At 46.5% G+C, this 22,919-nt stretch overlaps 1 protein-coding gene across 1 annotated transcript in view; it reads left to right on the top strand.

Annotated features, from left to right (window-relative positions):
* Positions 1-10: 10 nt before the first annotated feature.
* The window catches only part of LOC311123596 (phosphatidylinositol 3,4,5-trisphosphate 3-phosphatase TPTE2-like), a 37,154-nt gene continuing 14,245 nt past the window's right edge, over positions 11-22,919 (top strand). The window contains exons 1-7 of the mRNA XM_084197833.1: positions 11-72; positions 329-389; positions 1,217-1,298; positions 17,874-17,962; positions 18,725-18,786; positions 18,923-19,003; positions 21,229-21,334. Coding sequence (XP_084053959.1) covers positions 22-72; positions 329-389; positions 1,217-1,298; positions 17,874-17,962; positions 18,725-18,786; positions 18,923-19,003; positions 21,229-21,334 — 532 coding nt within the window. The 5' untranslated portion in view covers positions 11-21. The remainder of the gene's footprint in view (positions 73-328; positions 390-1,216; positions 1,299-17,873; positions 17,963-18,724; positions 18,787-18,922; positions 19,004-21,228; positions 21,335-22,919) is intronic.

Below are 22,919 nucleotides of genomic sequence, written 5' to 3'. Positions count from 1 at the left end.
CCTCCAGATCGTGTCATTGCCATGTCGTTCCCCTCCTCTGGGAAACAAGCCCTCTACAGAAACCCCATCAGGGTAAGAGAACACACACAGATTACACTATAGGGAATGTTCCGATATTGTCAATACGCTAATTGACTCCTAAAGGTCAGTAATATCTCTTCTCTCCCTGCTCATCTCAGGAGGTAGCTAGGTTCCTAGCACACACACACACACACACACACACACACACACACACACACACAAGGTGACCAGAGAGGGTAAAGGGTCAGATATCAGTTAGCTGTTTTAGTGTGTAGAGAATAATCTCTTCTCTCCCTGCTCATCTCAGGAGGTGGCTAGGTTCCTAGATACCAAACATGAAGACCACTACAGAGTATACAACCTCTGCAGTAAGTACACACTGCTTCCAGTCCACTACAGAGTATACAACCTCTGCAGTAAGTACACACTGCTTCCAGTCCACTACAGAGTATACAACCTCGGCAGTAAGTACACACTGCTTTCAGTCCACTACAGAGTATACAACCTCTGCAGTAAGTACACACTGCTTCCAGTCCACTACAGAGTATACAACCTCTGCAGTAAGTACACACTGCTTTCAGTCCACTACAGAGTATACAACCTCTGCAGTAAGTACACACTGCTTCCAGTCCACTACAGAGTATACAACCTTGGCAGTAAGTACACACTGCTTCCAGTCCACTACAGAGTATACAACCTCGGCAGTAAGTACACACTGCTTCCAGTCCACTACAGAGTATACAACCTCTGCAGTAAGTACACACTGCTTCCAGTCCACTACAGAGTATACAACCTCGGCAGTAAGTACACACTGCTTCCAGTCCACTACAGAGTATACAACCTCGGCAGTAAGTACACACTGCTTCCAGTCCACTACAGAGTATACAACCTCTGCAGTAAGTACACACTGCTTTCAGTCCACTACAGAGTATACAACCTCTGCAGTAAGTACACACTGCTTCCAGTCCACTACAGAGTATACAACCTCGGCAGTAAGTACACACTGCTTTCAGTCCACTACGAAGTATATAATCCATGTCGTCCGTGTGAAACGTTCTGTTTATAATGATAAGATGTCCATGTTTATCATAATCGTTCTGATCCCAGTTCTGTGGAACGTCTGGTGATCCCTGAGGAGAGGGTTGGGAAACCCCTTCTCCTGACATGTTATTGCTGTTTTGTTGTCTCTCTTCAGGTGAGAAAGGTTATGACCCCAAGTTCTTCCACTACAGAGTAGAGCGAGTGTTTATCGACGACCACAACGTGCCTTCTCTAGAGTGAGTAGAGTACACCCTGGTACACCCAGGTTCTGTCATATGGGTGGGTGTGGGTAGGGCTGTGGTGGTCGTGAAATTTGTGTTGGCCGTTAATTGTCACACAAATCCCTGTTGTGCTGCCAGTACGCACACCGTTGAGGGGTTGTAAAAATTGTGATAATTTTAAACCGGTCCCATTTTTTTTTTTTTGGGCTAATTTAGTTGTGATACAAATCTTAGATAAGAATGTCTTAGAAAATCAAAATATAGGAGGGCCATGGGCTGCATGAAAAAGTTGCAAGAAAGGCATGTGCTCTGTTCATTGTGCTTCCTGGGGAGAGAGAGAGAGAGAGAGAACATTTTGACAAGTGGCACGTGTAGCGTTGTTGTTGTCGTCCAATCGACGCTGGGCTACAGTCATAGCGCTGTAGAGCCTCCCGGTGGAAAGTTATTAGGAGATATCAAGCTAATCAATGGAAGATGGAATTAAAATGACAGAAATAAAAGTTAAATGAGGACAGGCTACAACACAAAGAGCCAACAGCAACAGGTAGAAGGGGAGAAAGCTGCTATCTACTTAATAATCTCAGTTGTTTGTAGGAAGGGGAGAAAGCTGCTATCTACTTAATAATCTCAGTTGTTTGTAGGAAGGGGAGAAAGCTGCTATCTACTTAATAATCTCAGTTGTTTGTAGGAAGGGGAGAAAGCTGCTATCTACTTAATAATCAGTTGTTTGTAGGAAGGGGAGAAAGCTGCTAGCTACTTAATAATCAGTTGTTTGTAGGAAGGGGAGAAAGCTGCTAGCTACTTAATAATCTCAGTTGTTTGTAGGAAGGGGAGAAAGCTGCTATCGACTTAATAATCTCAGTTTGTAGGAAGGGGAGAAAGCCGCTATCTACTTAAAAATCTGTTGTTTGTAGGAAGGGGAGAAAGCCGCTATCTACTTAAAAATCTGTTGTTTGTAGGAAGGGGAGAAAGCTGCTATCTACTTAATAATCTGTTTGTAGGAAGGGGAGAAAGCTGCCATCTACTTAATAATCTCAGTTGTTTGTAGGAAGGGGAGAAAGCTGCTATCTACTTAATAATCTCAGTTGTTTGTAGGAAGGGGAGAAAGCTGCCATCTACTTAATAATCTCAGTTGTTTGTAGGAAGGGGAGAAAGCTGCCATCTACTTAATAATCTCAGTTGTTTGTAGGAAGGGGAGAAAGCTGCCATCTACTTAATAATCTCAGTTGTTTGTAGGAAGGGGAGAAAGCTGCCATCTACTTAATAATCTCAGTTGTTTGTAGGAAGGGGAGAAAGCTGCTATCTACTTAATAATCTCAGTTGTTTGTAGGAAGGGGAGAAAGCTGCCATCTACTTAATAATCTCAGTTGTTTGTAGGAAGGGGAGAAAGCTGCTATCTACTTAATAATCTGTTTGTAGGAAGGGGAGAAAGCTGCCATCTACTTAATAATCTCAGTTGTTTGTAGGAAGGGGAGAAAGCTGCTATCTACTTAAAAATCTGTTGTTTGTAGGAAGGGGAGAAAGCTGCTATCTACTTAAAAATCTGTTGTTTGTAGGAAGGGGAGAAAGCTGCTATCTTCTTAATAATCTCAGTTGTTTGTAGGAAGGGGAGAAAGCTGCTATCTACTTAATAATCTCAGTTGTTTGTAGGAAGGGGAGAAAGCTGCTATCTACTTAATAATCTGTTTGTAGGAAGGGGAGAAAGCTGCTATCTATTTACATTTTAGTCATTTAGCAGACGCTCTTATCCAGAGCGACTTACAGTGCATACATTATTTCATACTGGCCCCCCATGGGAATCGAACCCACAACCCGTGCTCTACCAATTGAGCTACATCCCTGCCGGCCATTCCCTCCCCTACCCTGGACGACGCTGGGCAAATTGTGCGCCACCCCATGGGTCTCCCGGTCGCGGGGGGGGGGGGGGGGAAATGTCCGTAGCGGGGGGGGGTCGTATTTGCCATGATGCTACTGTACTGCCCGCATCTTAGTGTTTGAAGCGGGGAGAACAGATTGAAGCGGGGAGAACAGATTGAAGCGGGGAGAACAGATTGAAGCGGGGAGAACAGATTGAAGCGGGGAGAACAGATTGAAGCGGGGAGAACAGATTGAAGCGGGGAGAACAGATTGAAGCGGGGAGAACAGATTGAAGCGGGGAGAACAGATTGAAGCGGGGAGACCAGATTGAAGCGGGGAGACCAGATTGAAGCGGGGAGAACAGATTGAAGCGGGGAGACCAGATTGAAGCGGGGAGACCAGATTGAAGCGGGGAGACCAGATTGAAGCGGGGAGACCAGATTGAAGCGGGGAGACCAGATTGAAGCGGGGAGAACAGATTGAAGCGGGGAGAACAGATTGAAGCGGGGAGAACAGATTGAAGCGGGGAGAACAGATTGAAGCGGGGAGAACAGATTGAAGCGGGGAGAACAGATTGAAGCGGGGAGAACAGATTGAAGCGGGGAGAACAGATTGAAGCGGGGAGACCAGGGCGGAAGTGAGTGCTACGGGTCGGTAATCATTGAGTTACTTTCCCTTTCTTGGGCACAGGGATGATGGTGGACATCTTGAAGCCGGTGGGGATAACGGCCTGAGCTAGAGAGAGATTGAAAATGTCAGAGAACACAACAGCCAGCTGGTCTGCACATGCTCTGAGGGCGCGGCTAGGGATGCCGTCTGGGCCGGCAGCCTTGCGAGGGTTAACAAGTTTGAATGACTTGCATACGTCCTCAGTGGAGACTGTGAGTGTGTTGCCTCGACAGCTCCTATCATGAGAAAAAGGTGTTTAGCTCATCCGGTAGACTGGCTTTGTTTTTGTAATCGGTGATGGTTAGAAGCCCCTGCTACATACGCCTCGTATCCGACCCGCTGGAAGCCCCTGCTACATACGCCTCGTGTCCGACCCGCTGGAAGCCCCTGCTACATACGCCTCGTATCCGACCCGCTGGAAGCCCCTGCTACATACGCCCCTGTGTCCGACCCGCTGGAAGCCCCTGCTACATACGCCCCGTGTCCGACCCGCTGGAAGCCCCTGCTACATACGCCCCGTGTCCGACCCGCTGGAAGCCCCTGCTACATACGCCTCGTGTCTGACCCGCTGGAAGCCCCTGCTACATACGCCCCGTGTCCGACCCGCTGGAAGCCCCTGCTACATACGCCTCGTGTCCGACCCGCTGGAAGCCCCTGCTACATACGCCTCGTGTCTGACCCGCTGGAAGCCCCTGCTACATACGCCTCGTGTCTGACCCGCTGGAAGCCCCTGCTACATACGCCTCGTGTCCGACCCGCTGGAAGCCCCTGCTACATACGCCTCGTGTCCGACCCGCTGGAAGCCCCTGCCACATACGCCCCGTGTCCGACCCGCTGGAAGCCCCTGCCACATACGCCCCGTGTCCGACCCGCTGGAAGCCCCTGCTACATACGCCTCGTGTCCGACCCGCTGGAAGCCCCTGCTACATACGCCTCGTATCCGACCCGCTGGAAGCCCCTGCCACATACGCCCCGTGTCCGACCCGCTGGAAGCCCCTGCCACATACGCCCCGTGTCCGACCCGCTGGAAGCCCCTGCTACATACGCCTCGAGTCCGACCCGCTGGAAGCCCCTGCTACATACGCCCCGTGTCCGACCCGCTGGAAGCCCCTGCTACATACGCCTCGTGTCCGACCCGCTGGAAGCCCCTGCTACATACGGCTCGTGTCCGACCCGCTGGAAGCCCCTGCTACATACGCCTCGTATCCGACCCGCTGGAAGCCCCTGCTACATACGCCTCGTATCTGACCCGCTGGAAGCCCCTGCTACATACGCCTCGTATCTGACCCGCTGGAAGCCCCTGCTACATACGCCTCGTATCTGACCCGCTGGAAGCCCCTGCTACATACGCCCCGTATCCCACCCACTGGAAGCCCCTGCCACATACGCCCCGTGTCCGACCCGCTGGAAGCCCCTGCTACATACGCCTCGAGTCCGACCCGCTGGAAGCCCCTGCTACATACGCCCCGTGTCCGACCCGCTGGAAGCCCCTGCCACATACGCCCCGTGTCCGACCCACTGGAAGCCCCTGCTACATACGCCCCGTGTCCGACCCGCTGGAAGCCCCTGCTACATACGCCTCGTGTCCGACCCGCTGGAAGCCCCTGCTACATACGCCTCGTATCCGACCCGCTGGAAGCCCCTGCCACATACGCCTCGTGTCCGACCCGCTGGAAGCCCCTGCTACATACGCCCCGTGTCCGACCCACTGGAAGCCCCTGCTACATACGCCTCGTGTCCGACCCGCTGGAAGCCCCTGCTACATACGCCTCGTATCCGACCCGCTGGAAGCCCCTGCTACATACGCCTCGTATCCGACCCGCTGGAAGCCCCTGCTACATACGCCCCGTGTCCGACCCGCTGGAAGCCCCTGCCACATACGCCCCGTGTCCGACCCGCTGGAAGCCCCTGCTACATACGCCTCGTATCCGACCCGCTGGAAGCCCCTGCTACATACGCCCCGTGTCCGACCCGCTGGAAGCCCCTGCTACATACGCCTCGTGTCCGACCCGCTGGAAGCCCCTGCTACATACGCCCCGTGTCCGACCCACTGGAAGCCCCTGCTACATACGGCTCGTGTCCGACCCGCTGGAAGCCCCTGCTACATATGCCTCGAGTCCGACCCGCTGGAAGCCCCTGCTACATACGCCCCGTGTCCGACCCACTGGAAGCCCCTGCTACATACGCCCCGTGTCCGACCCGCTGGAAGCCCCTGCTACATACGCCTCGTGTCCGACCCGCTTAACTGATCCTCCTCTTTGTCCCTATACTTGTATCTCACCATCTTGATGGATCTGCGTAGGTCGTATTTGTACTGTTTAACCAAACTATTGTCCCCGGTCACCTTGCCCTGTTTGTAAGCAGCATGTCTCTCCTTCAGTTTCTCGACAAGGCTGCCATCAATCCACGGTTTTTGATTTGGGTACGTTTTGAAAGATACTATTGGTATTACGGCATCTATGCATTTTTTTATGAATCAGGTGACAGTCGGCATATTCATTGACGTTATCTCCAGAGGCGACCCGGAACATATTACAGTCCATGTGATCAAAACAGTCTTGGAGTGTGAATTCTGATTGGTCGGACCAACGCTGTACAGACCTGACCACCGTAACTTATCTATTGAGTCTTTGTTTGTAGGCGGGGAGAAGCAAGATGGAGTCAGAATGCTGTGGTAGCCATGCTGGTTAAGTGTGCCTCGAATTCTAAATACATCACAGACAGTGTCACCAGCAAAGCACCCCCACACCATCACACCTCCCCCATGCTTCACGGTGGGAACCACACATGCGGAGATCATCCGTTCACCTACTATGCGTCTCACAAAGACACGGCGGTTGGAACCAAAAATCTCAAATTTGGACTTGACAGATTTCCACCGGTCTAATGTCCATTGCTCGTGATTCTTGGCCCAAGCAAGTCTCTTCTTCTTATTGGTGTCCTTTAGTAGTAGTTTCTTTGCAGCAATTTGACCATGATGGCCTGATTCACGCAGTCTCCTCTGAACAATTGATGTTGAGATGTCTGTTACTTGAACTCTGTGAAGCATTTATTTGGGCTGCAATTTCTGAGGCTGGTAACTCTAATGAACTTATCCTCTGCAGCAGAGGTAACTGGGTCTTCCATTCCTGTCGCGGTCCTCATGAGAGCCAGTTTCATCATAGCGCATGATGGTTTTTGCGACTGCACTTGAAGAAACTTTTTAAAGGTTCTTGAAATGTTCTGGATTGACTGACCTTCATGTCTTGAAGTAATGATGGACTGTCGTTTCTCTTTGCTTATTTGAGCTGTTCTTGCCATAATATGGACTTGGTCTTTTACCAAATAGGGCTATCTTCTGTATACCAACCCTACCTTGTCACAACACAACTGATTGGCTCAAACGCATTAAGAAACGCACAAATCAACTTTTAAGAAGGCACACCTGTTAATTGAAATGCATTCCAGGTGACTACCTCATGAAGCTGGTTGAGAGAATGCCAAGCGTGTGCAAAGCTGTCATCAAGGCAAAGGGTGGCTACTTTGAAGAATCTCAAATATAAAATATATTTAGATTTGTTTAACACTTTTTTGGTTACAACATGATTCCATATGTGTTATTTCATAGTTTTGATGTATTCACTATTATTCTACAATATAGAAAATAGTAAAAATAAAGAAAAACCCTTGAATGAGTAGGTGTGTCCAAACTTTTGACTGGTTGTGTGTGTGTGTGTGTGTGTGTGTGTGTGTGTGTGTGTGTATATATATGAAATATTTTCCTTCTTTATTATTTTCCCCTAACCTTTATTACTTTCCAACCCCACCACCCTTCCCCTAATTGGAGTAAACTAATGGACAATAATACTTAGGCTTCTACTTCCAGTTTATACATACTACATAATAATACTATATACATTTCAAGGACACAGTATATATATATTGAAGCAATATCTCAAGACATCAGTCAGGAAGTTAAAGCTTGGTCACAAATGGGTCTTCCAAATGGACAATGACCCCAAGCATACTTCCAAAGTTGTGACAAAATGGCTTAAGGACAACAAAGTCAAGGTATTGGAGTGGCCATCACAAAGCCCTGACCTCAATCCTTTAAAAAATGTGTGGGCAAAACTGAAAAAGTGTGTGCGAGCAAGGAGGCCTACAAACCTGACTCCGTTACACCAGCTCTGTCAGGAGGAATGGGCCAAAATTCACCCAACTTATTGTGGGAAGCTTGTGGACGGCTACCCGAAACGTTTGACCCAAGTTAAACAATTTAAAGGCAATGCTGCCAAATACTAATTGAGTGTATGTAAACTTCTGACCCACTGGGAATGTGATGAAATAAATAAAAGATGAAATAAATCATTCTCTCTGCTATTATTCTGACATTTCACATTCTTAAAATAAAGTGGTGATCCTAACTGACCTAAAACAGGGAATTTTTACTAGGATTAAATGTCAGGAATAGTGAAAAACAGAGTTTAAATGTATTTGGCTAAGGTGTACGGAAACTTCCGACTTCAACTGTAGGTAAACTGGGATATGACTAAAGACAGGTGTTGCCACGGTAGCAAGATCTTATCTAATTTGGCTAACTTTCTATTAAAATGTATTGTAGTGAGATCATTTCTTTCTTTCGGGATACGAATACAGATTATTTTATTGGTAATGTAAAAGTTGTATTTTTTTTAGAGATCCAATATATAATATGGTTTTAATTTTAATCCAGTGGTCAGAAAAAAACATCTAGATCCTCTGAGCCTGTGCAGGGATCCAAATTGACACGTCAATACAATGACACTTTTTATTTTTTAAGGACTAGTTTATTACTGGCCACCAATTCTAAAACTGACTGCAACTCTTTGTTTTAGGGTTGCAGTGATTTCACCAGCTGTGGTTGCCTGACGTGTATAGGGTTGAATCATCAGCATGCATAGACACACAGGTTTTTTGTTTTAATGCCAGTGGCAGGTCATTGGTAGAGGCACAACTTTACATGTTTTAATATTAGAGAAACTTCCATTAAAGAAAACCCTCTGTGTTCTATTAGATGGAGAGCTCTGAATCCACGATGTAGCAGAGGTTGAAAAGCCATTACACATCGTTTTTTTCAACAACAGGTTTATTACATTTACATTACATTTTAGTCATTTAGCAGACGCTCTTATCCAGAGCGACTTACAGGAGCAATTAGGGTTAAGTGCCTTGCTCAAGGGCACATTTACGTCATTTAGCAGACGCTCTTATCCAGAGCGACTTACAAATTGGTGCATTCACCCTATAGCCAGTGGGAAAACCACTTTACACTTTTTTTTTTTTTGGGGGGGGGGGGGGGGGGGGGTTCAAATGTCCCAGGTATTCCTTAAAGAGGTGGGGTTTCAAATGTCTCCGGAAGGTGGTGAGTGACTCCGCTGTCCTGGCGTCGTGAGGGAGCTTGTTCCACCATTGGGGTGCCAGAGCAGCGAACAGTTTTGACTGGGCTGAGCGGGAACTATGCTTCCGCAGAGGAAGGGGAGCCAGCAGGCCAGAGGTGGATGAACGCAATGCCCTCGTTTGGGTGTAGGGACTGATCAGAGCCCGAAGGTACGGAGGTGCCGTTCCCCTCACTGCTCCATAGGCAAGCACCATGGTCTTGTAACGGATGCGAGCTTCAACTGGAAGCCAGTGGAGTGTGCGGAGGAGGGGGGTGACGTGAGAGAACTTGGGAAGGTTGAACACCAGACGGGCTGCGGCATTCTGGATGAGTTGTAGGGGTTTAATGGCACAGGCAGGGAGGCCAGCCAACAGCGAGTTGCAGTAATCCAGACGGGAGATGACAAGTGCCTGGATTAGGACCTTTGCCGCTTCCTGTGTAAGGCAGGGTCGTACTCTCCGAATGTTGTAGAGCATGAACCTGCAGGATCGGGTCACCGCCTTGATGTTAGCGGAGAACGACAGGGTGTTGTCCAGGGTCACGCCAAGGCTCTTCGCACTCTGGGAGGAGGACACAACGGAGTTGTCAACCGTGATGGCGAGATCATGGAACGGGCAGTCCTTCCCCGGGAGGAAGAGCAGCTCCGTCTTGCCAGGGTTCAGCTTGAGGTGGTGATCCGTCATCCATACTGATATGTCTGCCAGACATGCAGAGATGCGATTCGCCACCTGGTTATCAGAAGGGGGAAAGGAGAAGATTAGTTGTGTATCGTCAGCGTAGCAATGATAGGAGAGGCCATGTGAGGATATGACAGAGCCAAGTGACTTGGTGTATAGGGAGAATAGGAGAGGGCCTAGAACTGAGCCCTGGGGGACACCAGTGGTGAGAGCACGTGGTGCGGAGACAGCTTCTCGCCACGCCACTTGGTAGGAGCGACCGGTCAGGTAGGACGCAATCCAGGAGTGAGCCGCGCCGGAGATGCCCAGCTCGGAGAGGGTGGAGAGGAGGATCTGATGGTTCACAGTATCAAAGGCAGCAGACAGGTCTAGAAGGACAAGAGCAGAGGAGAGAGAGTTAGCTTTAGCAGTGCGGAGAGCCTCCGTGACACAGAGAAGAGCAGTCTCAGTTGAATGACCAGTCCTGAAACCTGACTGGTTTGGATCAAGAAGGTCATTCTGAGAGAGATAGCAAGAGAGTTGGCTAAAGACGGCACGCTCAATAGTTTTGGAAAGAAAAGAAAGAAGGGATACTGGTCTGTAGTTGTTGACATCAGTGGGATCGAGTGTTGGTTTTTTGAGAAGGGGTGCAACTCTCGTTCTCTTGAAGACGGAAGGGACATGGCCAGCGGTCAAGGATGAGTTGATCAGCGAGGTGAGGTAGGGGAGAAGGTCACCGGAGATGGTCTGGAGAAGAGAGGAGGGGATGGGGTCAAGCGGGCAGGTTGTTGGGCGGCCTGCAGTCACAAGTCGCAGGATTTTATCTGGAGAGAGAGGGGAGAAAGAAGTCAAAGCATAGGGTAGGGCAGTGTGAGTAGGACCAGCAGTGTCATTAGACTTAACAAACGAGGATCGGATGTCGTCAACCTTCTTTTCAAAGTGGTTGACGAAGTCATCCACAGAGAGAGAGGAGGGGGGGGGGGGGGAGGATTCAGCAGGGAGGAAAATGTGGCAAAGAGCTTCCTAGGGTTAGAGGCAGATGCTTGGAATTTAGAGTGGTAGAAAGTGGCTTTAGCAGCAGAAACAGATGAAGAAAATGTAGAGAGGAGGGAGTGAAAAGATGCCAGGTCGGCAGGGAGTTTAGTTTTCTTCCATTTCCGCTCCGCTGCCCGGAGCTCTGTTCTGTGAGCTCGCAATGAGTCATCAAGCCACGGAGCTGGAGGGGAGGACCGAGCCGGCCGGGAGGATAGGGGACACAGAGAGTCAAAGGATGCAGAAAGGGAGGAGAGGAGGGTTGAGGAGGCAGAATCAGGAGATTGGAGGGAGAAGGATTGAGCAGAGGGAAGAGATGATAGGATGGAAGAGGAGAGAGTAGTGGGAGAGAGAGAGCGAAGGTTGCGGCGGCGCATTACCATCTGTGTAGGGGCAGAGTGAGTAGTGTTGGAGGAGAGCGAGAGAGAAAAGGAAACAAAGTAGTGGTCGGAGACATGGAGGGGAGTTGCAGTGAGATTAGTAGAAGAGCAGCATCTAGTAAAGATGAGGTCAAGCGTATTGCCTGCCTTGTGAGTAGGGGGGGACGGTGAGAGGGTGAGGTCAAAAGAGGAGAGGAGTGGAAAGAAGGAGGCAGAGAGAAATGAGTCAAATGTGGACGTAGGGAGGTTGAAATCCCCCAAAACTGTGAGGGGTGAGCCATCCTCAGGAAAGGAACTTATCAAGGCGTCAAGCTCATTGATGAACTCTCCAAGGGAACCTGGAGGGTGATAGATGACAAGGATATTAAGCTTAAATGGGCTAGTGACTGTGACAGCATGGAATTCAAATGAGGAGATAGACAGATGGGTTAGGGGAAAAATTGAGAATGTCCACTTGGGAGAGATGAGGATTCCTGTGCCACCACCCCTCTGACCAGATGCTCTCGGGGTATGCGAGAACACATGGTCAGACGAGGAGAGAGCAGTAGGAGTAGCAGTGTTTTCAGTGGTAATCCATGTTTCCGTCAGCGCCAGGAAGTCGAGGGACTGGAGGTTAGCATAGGCTGGGATGAAGTCAGCTTTGTTGGCAGCAGAACGGCAGTTCCAGAGGCTGCCTGAGACCTGGAACTCCAGGTGTGGGGTGCGTGCAGGGACCACCAGGTTAGAGAGGCAGCAGCCACGCGGTGTGAGGCGTTTGTGTAGCCTGTGCAGAGAGGAGAGAACAGGGATAGGCAGAGGCATAGTTGACAGGCTGTAGCAAATGGCTACAATAATGCAGAGGAGATCGGAATGAAATGAACTAAACATCTGGGAGAGGAGAGAGCAGGGCCTCCCTCACCAAAACTTCCACCTCAGAAACTATAATTGTTTCACTGAACCACCCGAACAAAAACTCTCCCAACTTCCACCTTTAGAAATCAGAATTGTTGTGAACCACAGCGGTTCAATGTTTCAAGGAATAGACTCAACCCACTTTATTCAGCTAGCTAACTATGACACCATAGCTAACTAGCATGCTAGCATCCAATAACACACAGTTTAGCACCAACACTTGGTCACAACAAACCACCAATAGTGTGTTAACACACTAAACAGATAATTTGTGTCCGTGTCTATTTCCTTTCATAACGCAGCAATAATTAAACGTTGGCTAGCTAGCACAAATAAATTGTATTTAGCTGCCACAGTACAGCACACAATGGCTACTGTGTTGACTCTGTTCGAAAAACGGCTAGCTAGCTAGCTTCGTGCTACACCCGGCACCGCCGAAAACAATGCTAACCTACAATAACTACCCACAACAGCCCACGATGCCTAACTATGACACCATAGCTAACTAGCATGCTAGCATCCAATAACACACAGTTTAGCACCAATACTTGGTTACAACAAACTACCAATAGTGTGTTAACACACTAAACAGATAATTCGTGTCCATGTCTAGTTCCTTTCATAACGCAGCAATAATTAAACGTTGGCTAGCTAGCACAAGTATATTGTATTTAGCTACTACAGTACAGTTAGCTGGTCGTGTTGGCTAGCTAGCAATGGCTACTGTGTTGACTTTGTTTGAAAAACGGCTAGCTAGCTAGCTTCGTGCTACACCCGGCACCGCCGAAAACAATGCTAACCTACAATAACTACCCACAACAGCCCACGATGCCTAACTATGACGCCATAGCTAACTAGCATGCTAGCATCCAATAACACACAGTTTAGCACCAATACTTGGTTGCAACAAACTACCAATAGTGTGTTAACACACTAAACAGATAATTCGTGTCCGTGTCTAGTTCCTTTCATAACGCAGCAAAAATTAAACGTTGGCTAGCTAGCACAAATATATTGTATTTAGCTACTGCAGTACAGTTAGCTGGTCGTGTTGGCTAGCTAGCAATGGCTACTGTGTTGACTTTGTTTGAAAAAACGGCTAGCTAGCTAGCTTCGTGCTGCGGGCCTATCTACAATACCTAACTACAATCTAAATACATAATTAAGCCTTACTCGACAAAGCCCAAGCTATGTATAACGCCAAACTTACCCGACGCCAGCTAACATTTGTCTTCTGCAATCAGTAGGTGTAATTAAGTACAGTAGCTACTAACTACCTAACGTTGATGGCTCAGATAATGAGGTTAGAAAAACGGCTGAATGGTAGGTAGCTAGCTGGCTTAATTACAGGTACTCTTAAGCGTGAAATAACATTGGAAACAACTCTCCACCGTTGCTAAACGTTACCAGTAGCTACCCGCTAGCTAGCTAGCCTCGTGCTTCGCCGGGCTCCGCCGTAAACAATACTTACCTACAATAATTACCTACGGAAACCTACAATAACTACCTAAATAACTACCTAAATAAACTACCTACAATACCTAACTACAACTACCTACCTACGATCTAAATACATGGTTTAAGCTTTACTCAACACCATATAAGAAGCCAAGCTTACCTCCTGCTAGAGAAAACACAACCTCTCCCGACCACAGCCAGACTGATAATGGTTTATGGTATCAAAGGCTGCGCTGACATCTAACAGTACAGCTCCCACAATAGTCTTATCATCAAGTTCATTCAACCAATCATCAGTCAGTTGTCAGTGCAGTGCATGTTAAGTGCCCTCCTCTATAAGCAAGCGGAAAGTCTCTTGTTCACTAGTTTACAGAGAAATAGCGTTGTATCTAGTCAAACTCAATTTTTCCCCAAAGTTTGCGAAGAGTCAGCAGCAAGCTGATTGGTCGGCTGTTAGAACCAGTACAGGGTGCTTTTCCATTCTTGGGTAGAATGACTTTGGCTTCCCTCCAGGTCTGAGGGCAAATCCTTTTCTCCAGACTCAGATTAAAAAATAAGACAAATAGGAGAGGCAATATCATCTGCTACCATCCTCAGTAGCTTTCCATCTAAATTGTCAATACCAGATGGTTTCTCGTTATTGATAGACAAAAAAAACATATCCACCTCACCCACACTAACTTTACAGAATTCACAATTACAATGCTTTTCTTTCTTTTTATACATTAATATGATGGCTCACAGTTTGCCTACTTTTACAATTTAAATACTGTAATTGGCAACATCCAAAAGGTTTTGTGATAAATGAGCCTTCTGATTCAATGAATGATGGAGTTGAATTAGTCTTTCAGCCCATAATTTCATTTAAAGTATTAGCTTTTTTCAATCTTAGTTTATATAATTTATCTTGGTTTCATTATACAATTTCTTCTTATTTTTGTTCAGTTTAGTCACACCATTTCTCAATTTGCAGTAAGTCAGCCAGAGATGTGCAGCCAGACTTATTAGCCACTCCTTTTGCCCCATCTCTTTCAGCCATACTGTTTTTTTCAATTCCTCATCAATCCATGGAGCCTTAACAGTTCTAACAGTCAGTTTCTTAACAGGTGCATGTGGATCAATAACTGGAAGAAACAATTTCATAAATGCTTCAAGTGCAGCGTCTGGATGCTCCTCATTACACACATCAGACCAACAAATATTTTTTGTATCTTCAACATAGGAATCAGTACAAAAGGTTTTACATGATCTCTTATACACTATTTCAGGCCCAGCCTTTGGAACTTTGGCTTTCCTGGATATAGCCACTATATTATGGTCACTACATCCAATTGGTGTGGATACAGGAACTTATGAGTGTCAGTTGGTGTATTTGTGTGAAGTGGGGCTGAAGTTAGTGACCCGAAGCTAGGCTCTCACTCCTCCCAGTCTTTTTGGGAGGGTGGACAATTACCCTTTTTATAGCGGGTGTGAGCAATGTCCCACGCTCTCTGGCAGCTTTCATGACTGGGATAAGTTATTTCCGCCTCTTGCGCACAGCTTCCGAGTAGTCCTCGTTAAGGATGATGTTGGTTCCTCTCGAGTTCTTGACTCACTCCAGAACAGCAATCTTGTCCTTAAACTTTAGGGACTTGGCCACGATCAGCCTGGGTCTGTCACCTGGGCATATTCCACCTCAATCTTCCTATGATCCATCTGCAGCTTTTCAGTGATCATTTATTTTACTTTCTCCTCAGACTCGGCCCAGTTCTCATGTGGAGACTTTAGTATGTTTTTCCCTCCTGGATTGTCCCTTTTATATATGCTGTTTTTTTTCCCAGTCATCTGCTATTATGATTCACAGACAGTGCTGATGTCATCTCGCATGGACTTCCAGTTTGTTGTCATATTGCTTCAAGTCTCTCAGGACATCCACCTCTCCCAGTGAGAACTGCAAACTGTTCTTAAGGTCCAGGACCCCTCTGGTCAAATTGTCCATTATTTTGTTAGTAGAGTCCATCAGTATTTGGACAGAGCTCTTGAAGCTATTTCTCTGTTGTTACTGTAGAACCCTTTTTCGGCAGATGGAAAACTGCAACAAACAGCAGGGATTTAGACAGCCACAAGCCCAGGACAATCGGCAGTCCCAGCCACAAGGGCTGTGTTATAGCTTTCAAGAAACCTTGCTAGATTGATAGCTAGTTAGCAGCTAGGCTAGCTGCTACGCCATGCAGACTAATGGTTGGCAGGATCCCAGGACAGACGGTAGTGGTCCCAGCAACTGATGCTAACTGGCTAACTGGCTAACTAAATTCAAAAAGGTAGCTTGCAACCAAACTTTTCAATAGAACAATCAAAACAACAAACCGAGCTCTCCCTCGTTCGAATTCTAATGGCAATATGGACAGTGTTGTTGTCAATGAGGTGTACTCGGTGGTCTACTCATCCATGACTAATACCGCTTGTTTACAAAAAGTCCCAAAACCGACCATGTAGGATTCACAAGGCACTTTCTTGCATTTATGTCAGAGTGATTAGAGGGACAATAGAGTGCTGAGCGATTTAGCGACTTGACGGTTGTTAGCAAGTTGGGAATTTAGGCCCATCATTGCCATTCATTGACATTAGGAAGACTCAACGATCACGTGGAATTTGACTGCGGTCATGACTTATGATTGGCGGTTTGGCGGTAATACGGTCACCCCGACAGCCGGAGGTGTGTGAGTGTATTTCTTTGGGCTGTGTCATATGGGTGGGCATGGGAGTGTTATTCTTTGGGATGTTTCTTAGAATGCATCCTAATAATATATCCTTTCTCCTGAAGGGTGCACTTCAGGGGTGCGTGCTTAGTCCCCTCCTGTACTCCCTGTTCAACCACGACTGTGTGGCCAAACACGACTCTAACACCATCATTAAGTTTGCTGACGACACAACAGTGGTAGGCCTGATCACCGACAACGATGAGACAGCCTTATAGGGAGGAAGTCAGAGACCTGGCCGTGTGGTGCCAGGAAACAAACCTCTCCCTCAATGTGAGCACGACAAAGGAGATGATTGTGGACTACAGGAAAAGGAGGGCCGAACAGGCCCCCATTAACATCGACGGGGCTGTAGTGGAGCGGGTCGAGAGTTTCAAGTTCCTTGGTGTCCACATCACCAACAAACTATCATGGTCCAAACACACCAAGACAGTCGTGAAGAGGGCCGACAACACCTTTTCCCCCTCAGGAGACTGAAAAGATTTGGCATGGGTCCTCAGATCCTCAAAAAGTTATATATCCACCTGGTATGGCAACTGCTCGGTAACCGACTGCAAGGCGCTACAGAGGGAAGTGCGAACGGCCCAGTACATCACTGGGGCCAAGCTTCCTGCCATCAAGGACCTCTATACCAGGCGGTGTAAGAGGAAGGCCCTAAATATTGTCAAAGACTCCAGCCACCCTAGTCATAGACTGTTCTCTCTGCTACCGCACGGCAAGCGGTACTGGAGTGCCAAGTCTAGGTCCAAAAGGCTCCTTAACAGCTTCTACCCCCAAGCCATAAGACTCCTGAACAGCTAATCATGTGGCTACCCGGACTATTTGCATTAACCCCCCCCCCCCTTTGTTTTTACACTGCTGCTACTCGCTGTTTATTATCTATGTATAGTCACTTTACCCCTACCTACCTACATGTAAAAATTACCTCAACTAACCTGTACCCCCGCACATTGACCCGTACCCCCTGTATATAGCCTCGTTATTGTTATGTCATTTTATTGTTACTTTTTATTTATTTTTTTACTTTAGTTTATTTAGTAAATATTTTCTTAACCCTATTTCTTGAACTGCATTGTTGGTTAAGGGCTTGTAAGTAACCCCTGTTGTATTCGGCGCATGTGACAAATAAAATCTGATTAGATTTGTTCACCTCCCTTTATGGCTTTAAAAGAAAACCACTTGTGTAAGGAATATGGTAGAAAGTCAATAGTTTTAAATGTGTGGGGAGGAGTGCATGGGTTCACTTCAGGGGGGAAAGACTTCAGGGGGGAAGGACTTCAGGGGGGAAGGACTTCAGGGGGGAAGAACTTCAGGGGGGAAGGACTTCAGGGGGGAAGGACTTCAGGAGGAAACTCTTCAGGGGGGAAGGACTTCAAGGGGGAAGGACTTCAAGGGGGAAGGACCAGGGGGAAGGACTTCAGACAGGGTTCAGGCTTATTCTACTTGTTCTTCACTTTTCTATCAAATAGTTTGATTGACATCTGTGTGTGTGTGTGTGTGTGTGTTCATCTCAGGGACATGCTGAAGTACACTGCCGGTGTGAGAGCGTGGATGGCAGCAGACCCCAACAACATCATCGCCATACACTGTAAAGGAGGAAAAGGTAACTTCTACGCCATCTACTGGTAATATACTGTAGTTGCAGCCAGCTGTGATGACACTGTAAAGGTAACTGGGGCTGTTTTTCATGGTTCGGGCTAGGCCCCTTAGTTCCAGTGAAGGGAACTCTTAATGCTACAGCATACAATGACATTCTAGACGATTCTGTGCTTCCAACTTTGCGGCAACAGTTTGGGGAAGGCCCATTCCTGTTTCAGCATGACAATGCCCCCGTGCACAAAGCGAGGCCCATACAGAAATGGTTTGTTGAGATCGGCGTGGAAGAACTTGACTGGCCTGCATAGAGACCTGACCTCAACCCCATCGAACACCTTTGGGATGAATTGGAACACCAACTGCGAGCCAGGCCTCCCAGAAGAGTGGAGGCTGATATAGCAACAAGGGGGGAGGGGGGGGGGGGGACTCCATATTAATTCCCATGATTTTGGAATGTCCACATACTTATGGCCACGTAGTGTATTTGCTACTGCTCGGAAAAAGAATCTCGGTAGACCAACAGCTTATGGCCCAAACAATCGACCAGTCAGCCATATTGTTTACGTTTATTTTCTTTACGAACATTGGAGTGAAACAAGCTTCTATTTTGGATTCTGATCAGGTACGACAGTTAAAGCTCAAGAGGCATTTATAAGTAACATTCTTCAAGAATCAATGTTTACATTTCAATAATTTTTAAGAAGTCCAAAAATGGATGAAGCAACTGCAGATTGCCCCCTTTTTTTAACAGTGGTGTGTGTTCCAACAGGTCGTACGGGGACTCTGGTGTGTACCTGGCTCGTTGACAGTGACCAGTTTGAGAGTGCTCAGGTAGGGCAACTCCTACACATGTTTTTGAAATTGTTAAGGTATTTCAGCACGGCACAGTATTTAAACTGGTTTAACACTAAAAAAAACACCACTCCCAGAGCTCCGGGGACTAACGCGGTTATATAATGACCCACAGGACAGTTTGGATTACTTTGGGGAGAGGAGGACAGACAAGAGCCGCAGCTCCAAGTTCCAGGGAGTGGAGACCCCGTCGCAGGTACACGTAGATATGACTTAACTCATGCTGAGTCGCAGGTACACGTAGATATGACTTAACTCATGCTGAGTCTCAGGTACACGTAGATATGACTTAACTCATGCTGAGTCTCAGGTACACGTAGATATGACTTATCTCATGCTGAGTCTCAGGTACACGTAGATATGACTTATCTCATGCTTAGTCTCAGGTACACGTAGATATGACTTAACTCATGCTTAGTCTCAGGTACACGTAGATATGACTTATCTCATGCTTAGTCTCAGGTACACGTAGATATGACTTATCTCATGCTTAGTCTCAGGTACACGTAGATATGACTTATCTCATGCTGAGTCTCAGGTACACGTAGATATGACTTAACTCATGCTTAGTCTCAGGTACACGTAGATATGACTTAACTCATGCTGAGTCTCAGGTACACGTAGATATGACTTAACTCATGCTGAGTCTCAGGTACACGTAGATATGACTTAACTCATGCTGAGTCTCAGGTACACGTAGATATGACTTAACTCATGCTGAGTCTCAGGTACACGTAGATATGACTTAACTCATGCTGAGTCTCAGGTACACGTAGATATGACTTAACTCATGCTGAGTCTCAGGTACACGTAGATATGACTTAACTCATGCTGAGTCTCTGGTACACGTAGATATGACTTAACTCATGCTGAGTCTCAGGTACACGTAGATATGACTTAACTCATGCTTAGTCTCAGGTACACGTAGATATGACTTATCTCATGCTTAGTCTCAGGTACACGTAGATATGACTTATCTCATGCTTAGTCTCAGGTACACGTAGATATGACTTATCTCATGCTTAGTCTCAGGTACACGTAGATATGACTTATCTCATGCTTAGTCTCAGGTACACGTAGATATGACTTATCTCATGCTGAGTCTCAGGTACACGTAGATATGACTTAACTCATGCTTAGTCTCAGGTACACGTAGATATGACTTAACTCATGCTGAGTCTCAGGTACACGTAGATATGACTTAACTCATGCTGAGTCTCAGGTACACGTAGATATGACTTAACTCATGCTGAGTCTCAGGTACACGTAGATATGACTTAACTCATGCTTAGTCTCAGGTACACGTAGATATGACTTATCTCATGCTTAGTCTCAGGTACACGTAGATATGACTTATCTCATGCTTAGTCTCAGGTACACGTAGATATGACTTATCTCATGCTGAGTCTCAGGTACACGTAGATATGACTTAACTCATGCTTAGTCTCAGGTACACGTAGATATGACTTAACTCATGCTGAGTCTCAGGTACACGTAGATATGACTTAACTCATGCTGAGTCTCAGGTACACGTAGATATGACTTAACTCATGCTGAGTCTCAGGTACACGTAGATATGACTTAACTCATGCTGAGTCTCAGGTACACGTAGATATGACTTAACTCATGCTTAGTCTCAGGTACACGTAGATATGACTTATCTCATGCTTAGTCTCAGGTACACGTAGATATGACTTATCTCATGCTTAGTCTCAGGTACACGTAGATATGACTTATCTCATGCTTAGTCTCAGGTACACGTAGATATGACTTATCTCATGCTTAGTCTCAGGTACACGTAGATATGACTTAACTCATGCTTAGTCTCAGGTACATTGTCTTCGTTTAAACAGGCAGCCCAATTCTGATCTTCGTGGGAAAAAAAATACTAATTAGTGAAAACATAGATGAGAATTGGGCTGGCTGTGTAAACGCAAACGTAGAGAAATAAAGGTGGTGCAGAGTGTTACTCAACAAGGCCACAGGTAACATTTGGGTCCAAAAGCTGTGCCATGCAATGTTTGAAAAGGCCATTTCTTGGCACCGGGCTAGTTTGGCACGTTACCTACTAACCCGGCCTGAAGAGCATTACCCTCGGGCTAGCCCGGCCTGAAGAGCATTACCCTCGGGCTAGCCCGGCCTGAAGAGCATTACCCTCGGGCTAGCCCGGCCTGAAGAGCATTACCCTCGGGCTAGCCCGGCCTGAAGAGCATTACCCTCGGGCTAGCCCGGCCTGAAGAGCATTACCCTCGGGCTAGCCCGGCCTGAAGAGCATTACCCTCGGGCTAGCCCGGCCTGAAGAGCATTACCCTCGGGCTAGCAGGCTAGCTCCATTTCCATCTGTGTGTGTGTTTTCTCTGTATATTTTGTGTGTGGGTTACTATGAAGTGATGATGATGATGGTGTGTGTGTGTGTTACAGAGCAGGTATGTGGGTTACTATGAAGTGATGAAGACTAAGTTCAACAGACAACTTCCTCCAGAACAGAGCCTGAAGATCAAGAGCATCCGCATCCACTCCATAGCAGGTTTGATTGAATATCTATCCACTATAATAACATCTACTCCATAGCAGGTTTGATTGAATATCTATCCACTATAATATCTACTCCATAGCAGGTTTGATTGATTATCTATCCACTATAATATCTACTCCATTGCAGGTTTGATTGAATATCTATCCACTATAATAACATCTACTCCATAGCAGGTTTGATTGAATATCTATCCACTATAATAACATCTACTCCATAGCAGGTTTGATTGAATATCTATCCACTATAATATCTACTACATAGCAGGTTTGATTGAATATCTATCCACTATAATATCTACTCCATAGCAGGTTTGCTTGAATATCTATCCACTATAATATCTACTCCATAGCAGGTTTGATTGAATATCTATCCACTATAATATCTACTACATAGCAGGTTTGATTGAATATCTATCCACTATAATAACATTCTCCATAGCAGGTTTGATTGAATATCTATCCACTATAATATCTACTCCATAGCAGGTTTGATTGAATATCTATCCACTATAATATCTACTCCATAGCAGGTTTGATTGAATATCTATCCACTATAATAACATCCACTCCATAGCAGGTTTGATTGAATATCTATCCACTATAATATCCACTCCATAGCAGGTTTGATTGAATATCTATCCACTATAATATTTACTCCATAGCAGGTTTGATTGAATATCTATCCACTATAATATCCACTCCATAGCAGGTTTGATTATTTGATAAAAACTGTAAAGGCGGCTCCACCCAGAGACATTACATACTGCACATAAAATATTATTGAGGATAAAACACAATGAAGCCCAAAGGCTTATTTCCATTGTTGTAATACCCCATAATGTCATTTTTTAAAAATGTAATGTTTATTTTTAACAAATGAATTAAAAATGAAAAGCTGAAATGTCTCGAGTCAATAAGTATTCAACCCATTTGTTATGGCAAACCTAAATAAGTTCAGGAGACAAATGTCCTTAACAAGTCACATGACAAGTCACATGATACGTCACATGGACTCATAGTGTTTAACATGATGTTTGAATGACTGCCCCCATCTCCGTACCACACACACACACACACACACACACACACACACACACACACACACACACACTAGACTACCCCCATCTCCGTACCACACACACACTAGACTACCCCCATCTCCGTACCACACACACACACACACACTAGACTACCCCCATCTCCGTACCACACACACACTAGACTGCCCCCATCTCCGTACCACACACACACACACACACACACACACACACACACACACACACACACACACACACACTCACACTAGACTACCCCCATCTCCGTACCACACACACACACACACACACACACACACACACACACACACACTAGACTACCCCCATCTCCGTACCACACACACACACACACACACACACACACACACACACACACACACACACACACACACACACACACACACACACTAGACTACCCCCATCTCCGTACCACACACACACACACACACACACACACACACACACACACACACACACACACACACACACACACACACACACACACACACACACACACACTAG

This window comes from Coregonus lavaretus (assembly GCF_964263955.1).
Source record: "Coregonus lavaretus genome assembly, contig: HAP1_SCAFFOLD_400, whole genome shotgun sequence".
Classification (NCBI taxonomy): Eukaryota; Metazoa; Chordata; class Actinopteri; order Salmoniformes; family Salmonidae; genus Coregonus; species Coregonus lavaretus.
This window is presented reverse-complemented; position numbering and strand designations above follow the sequence as displayed.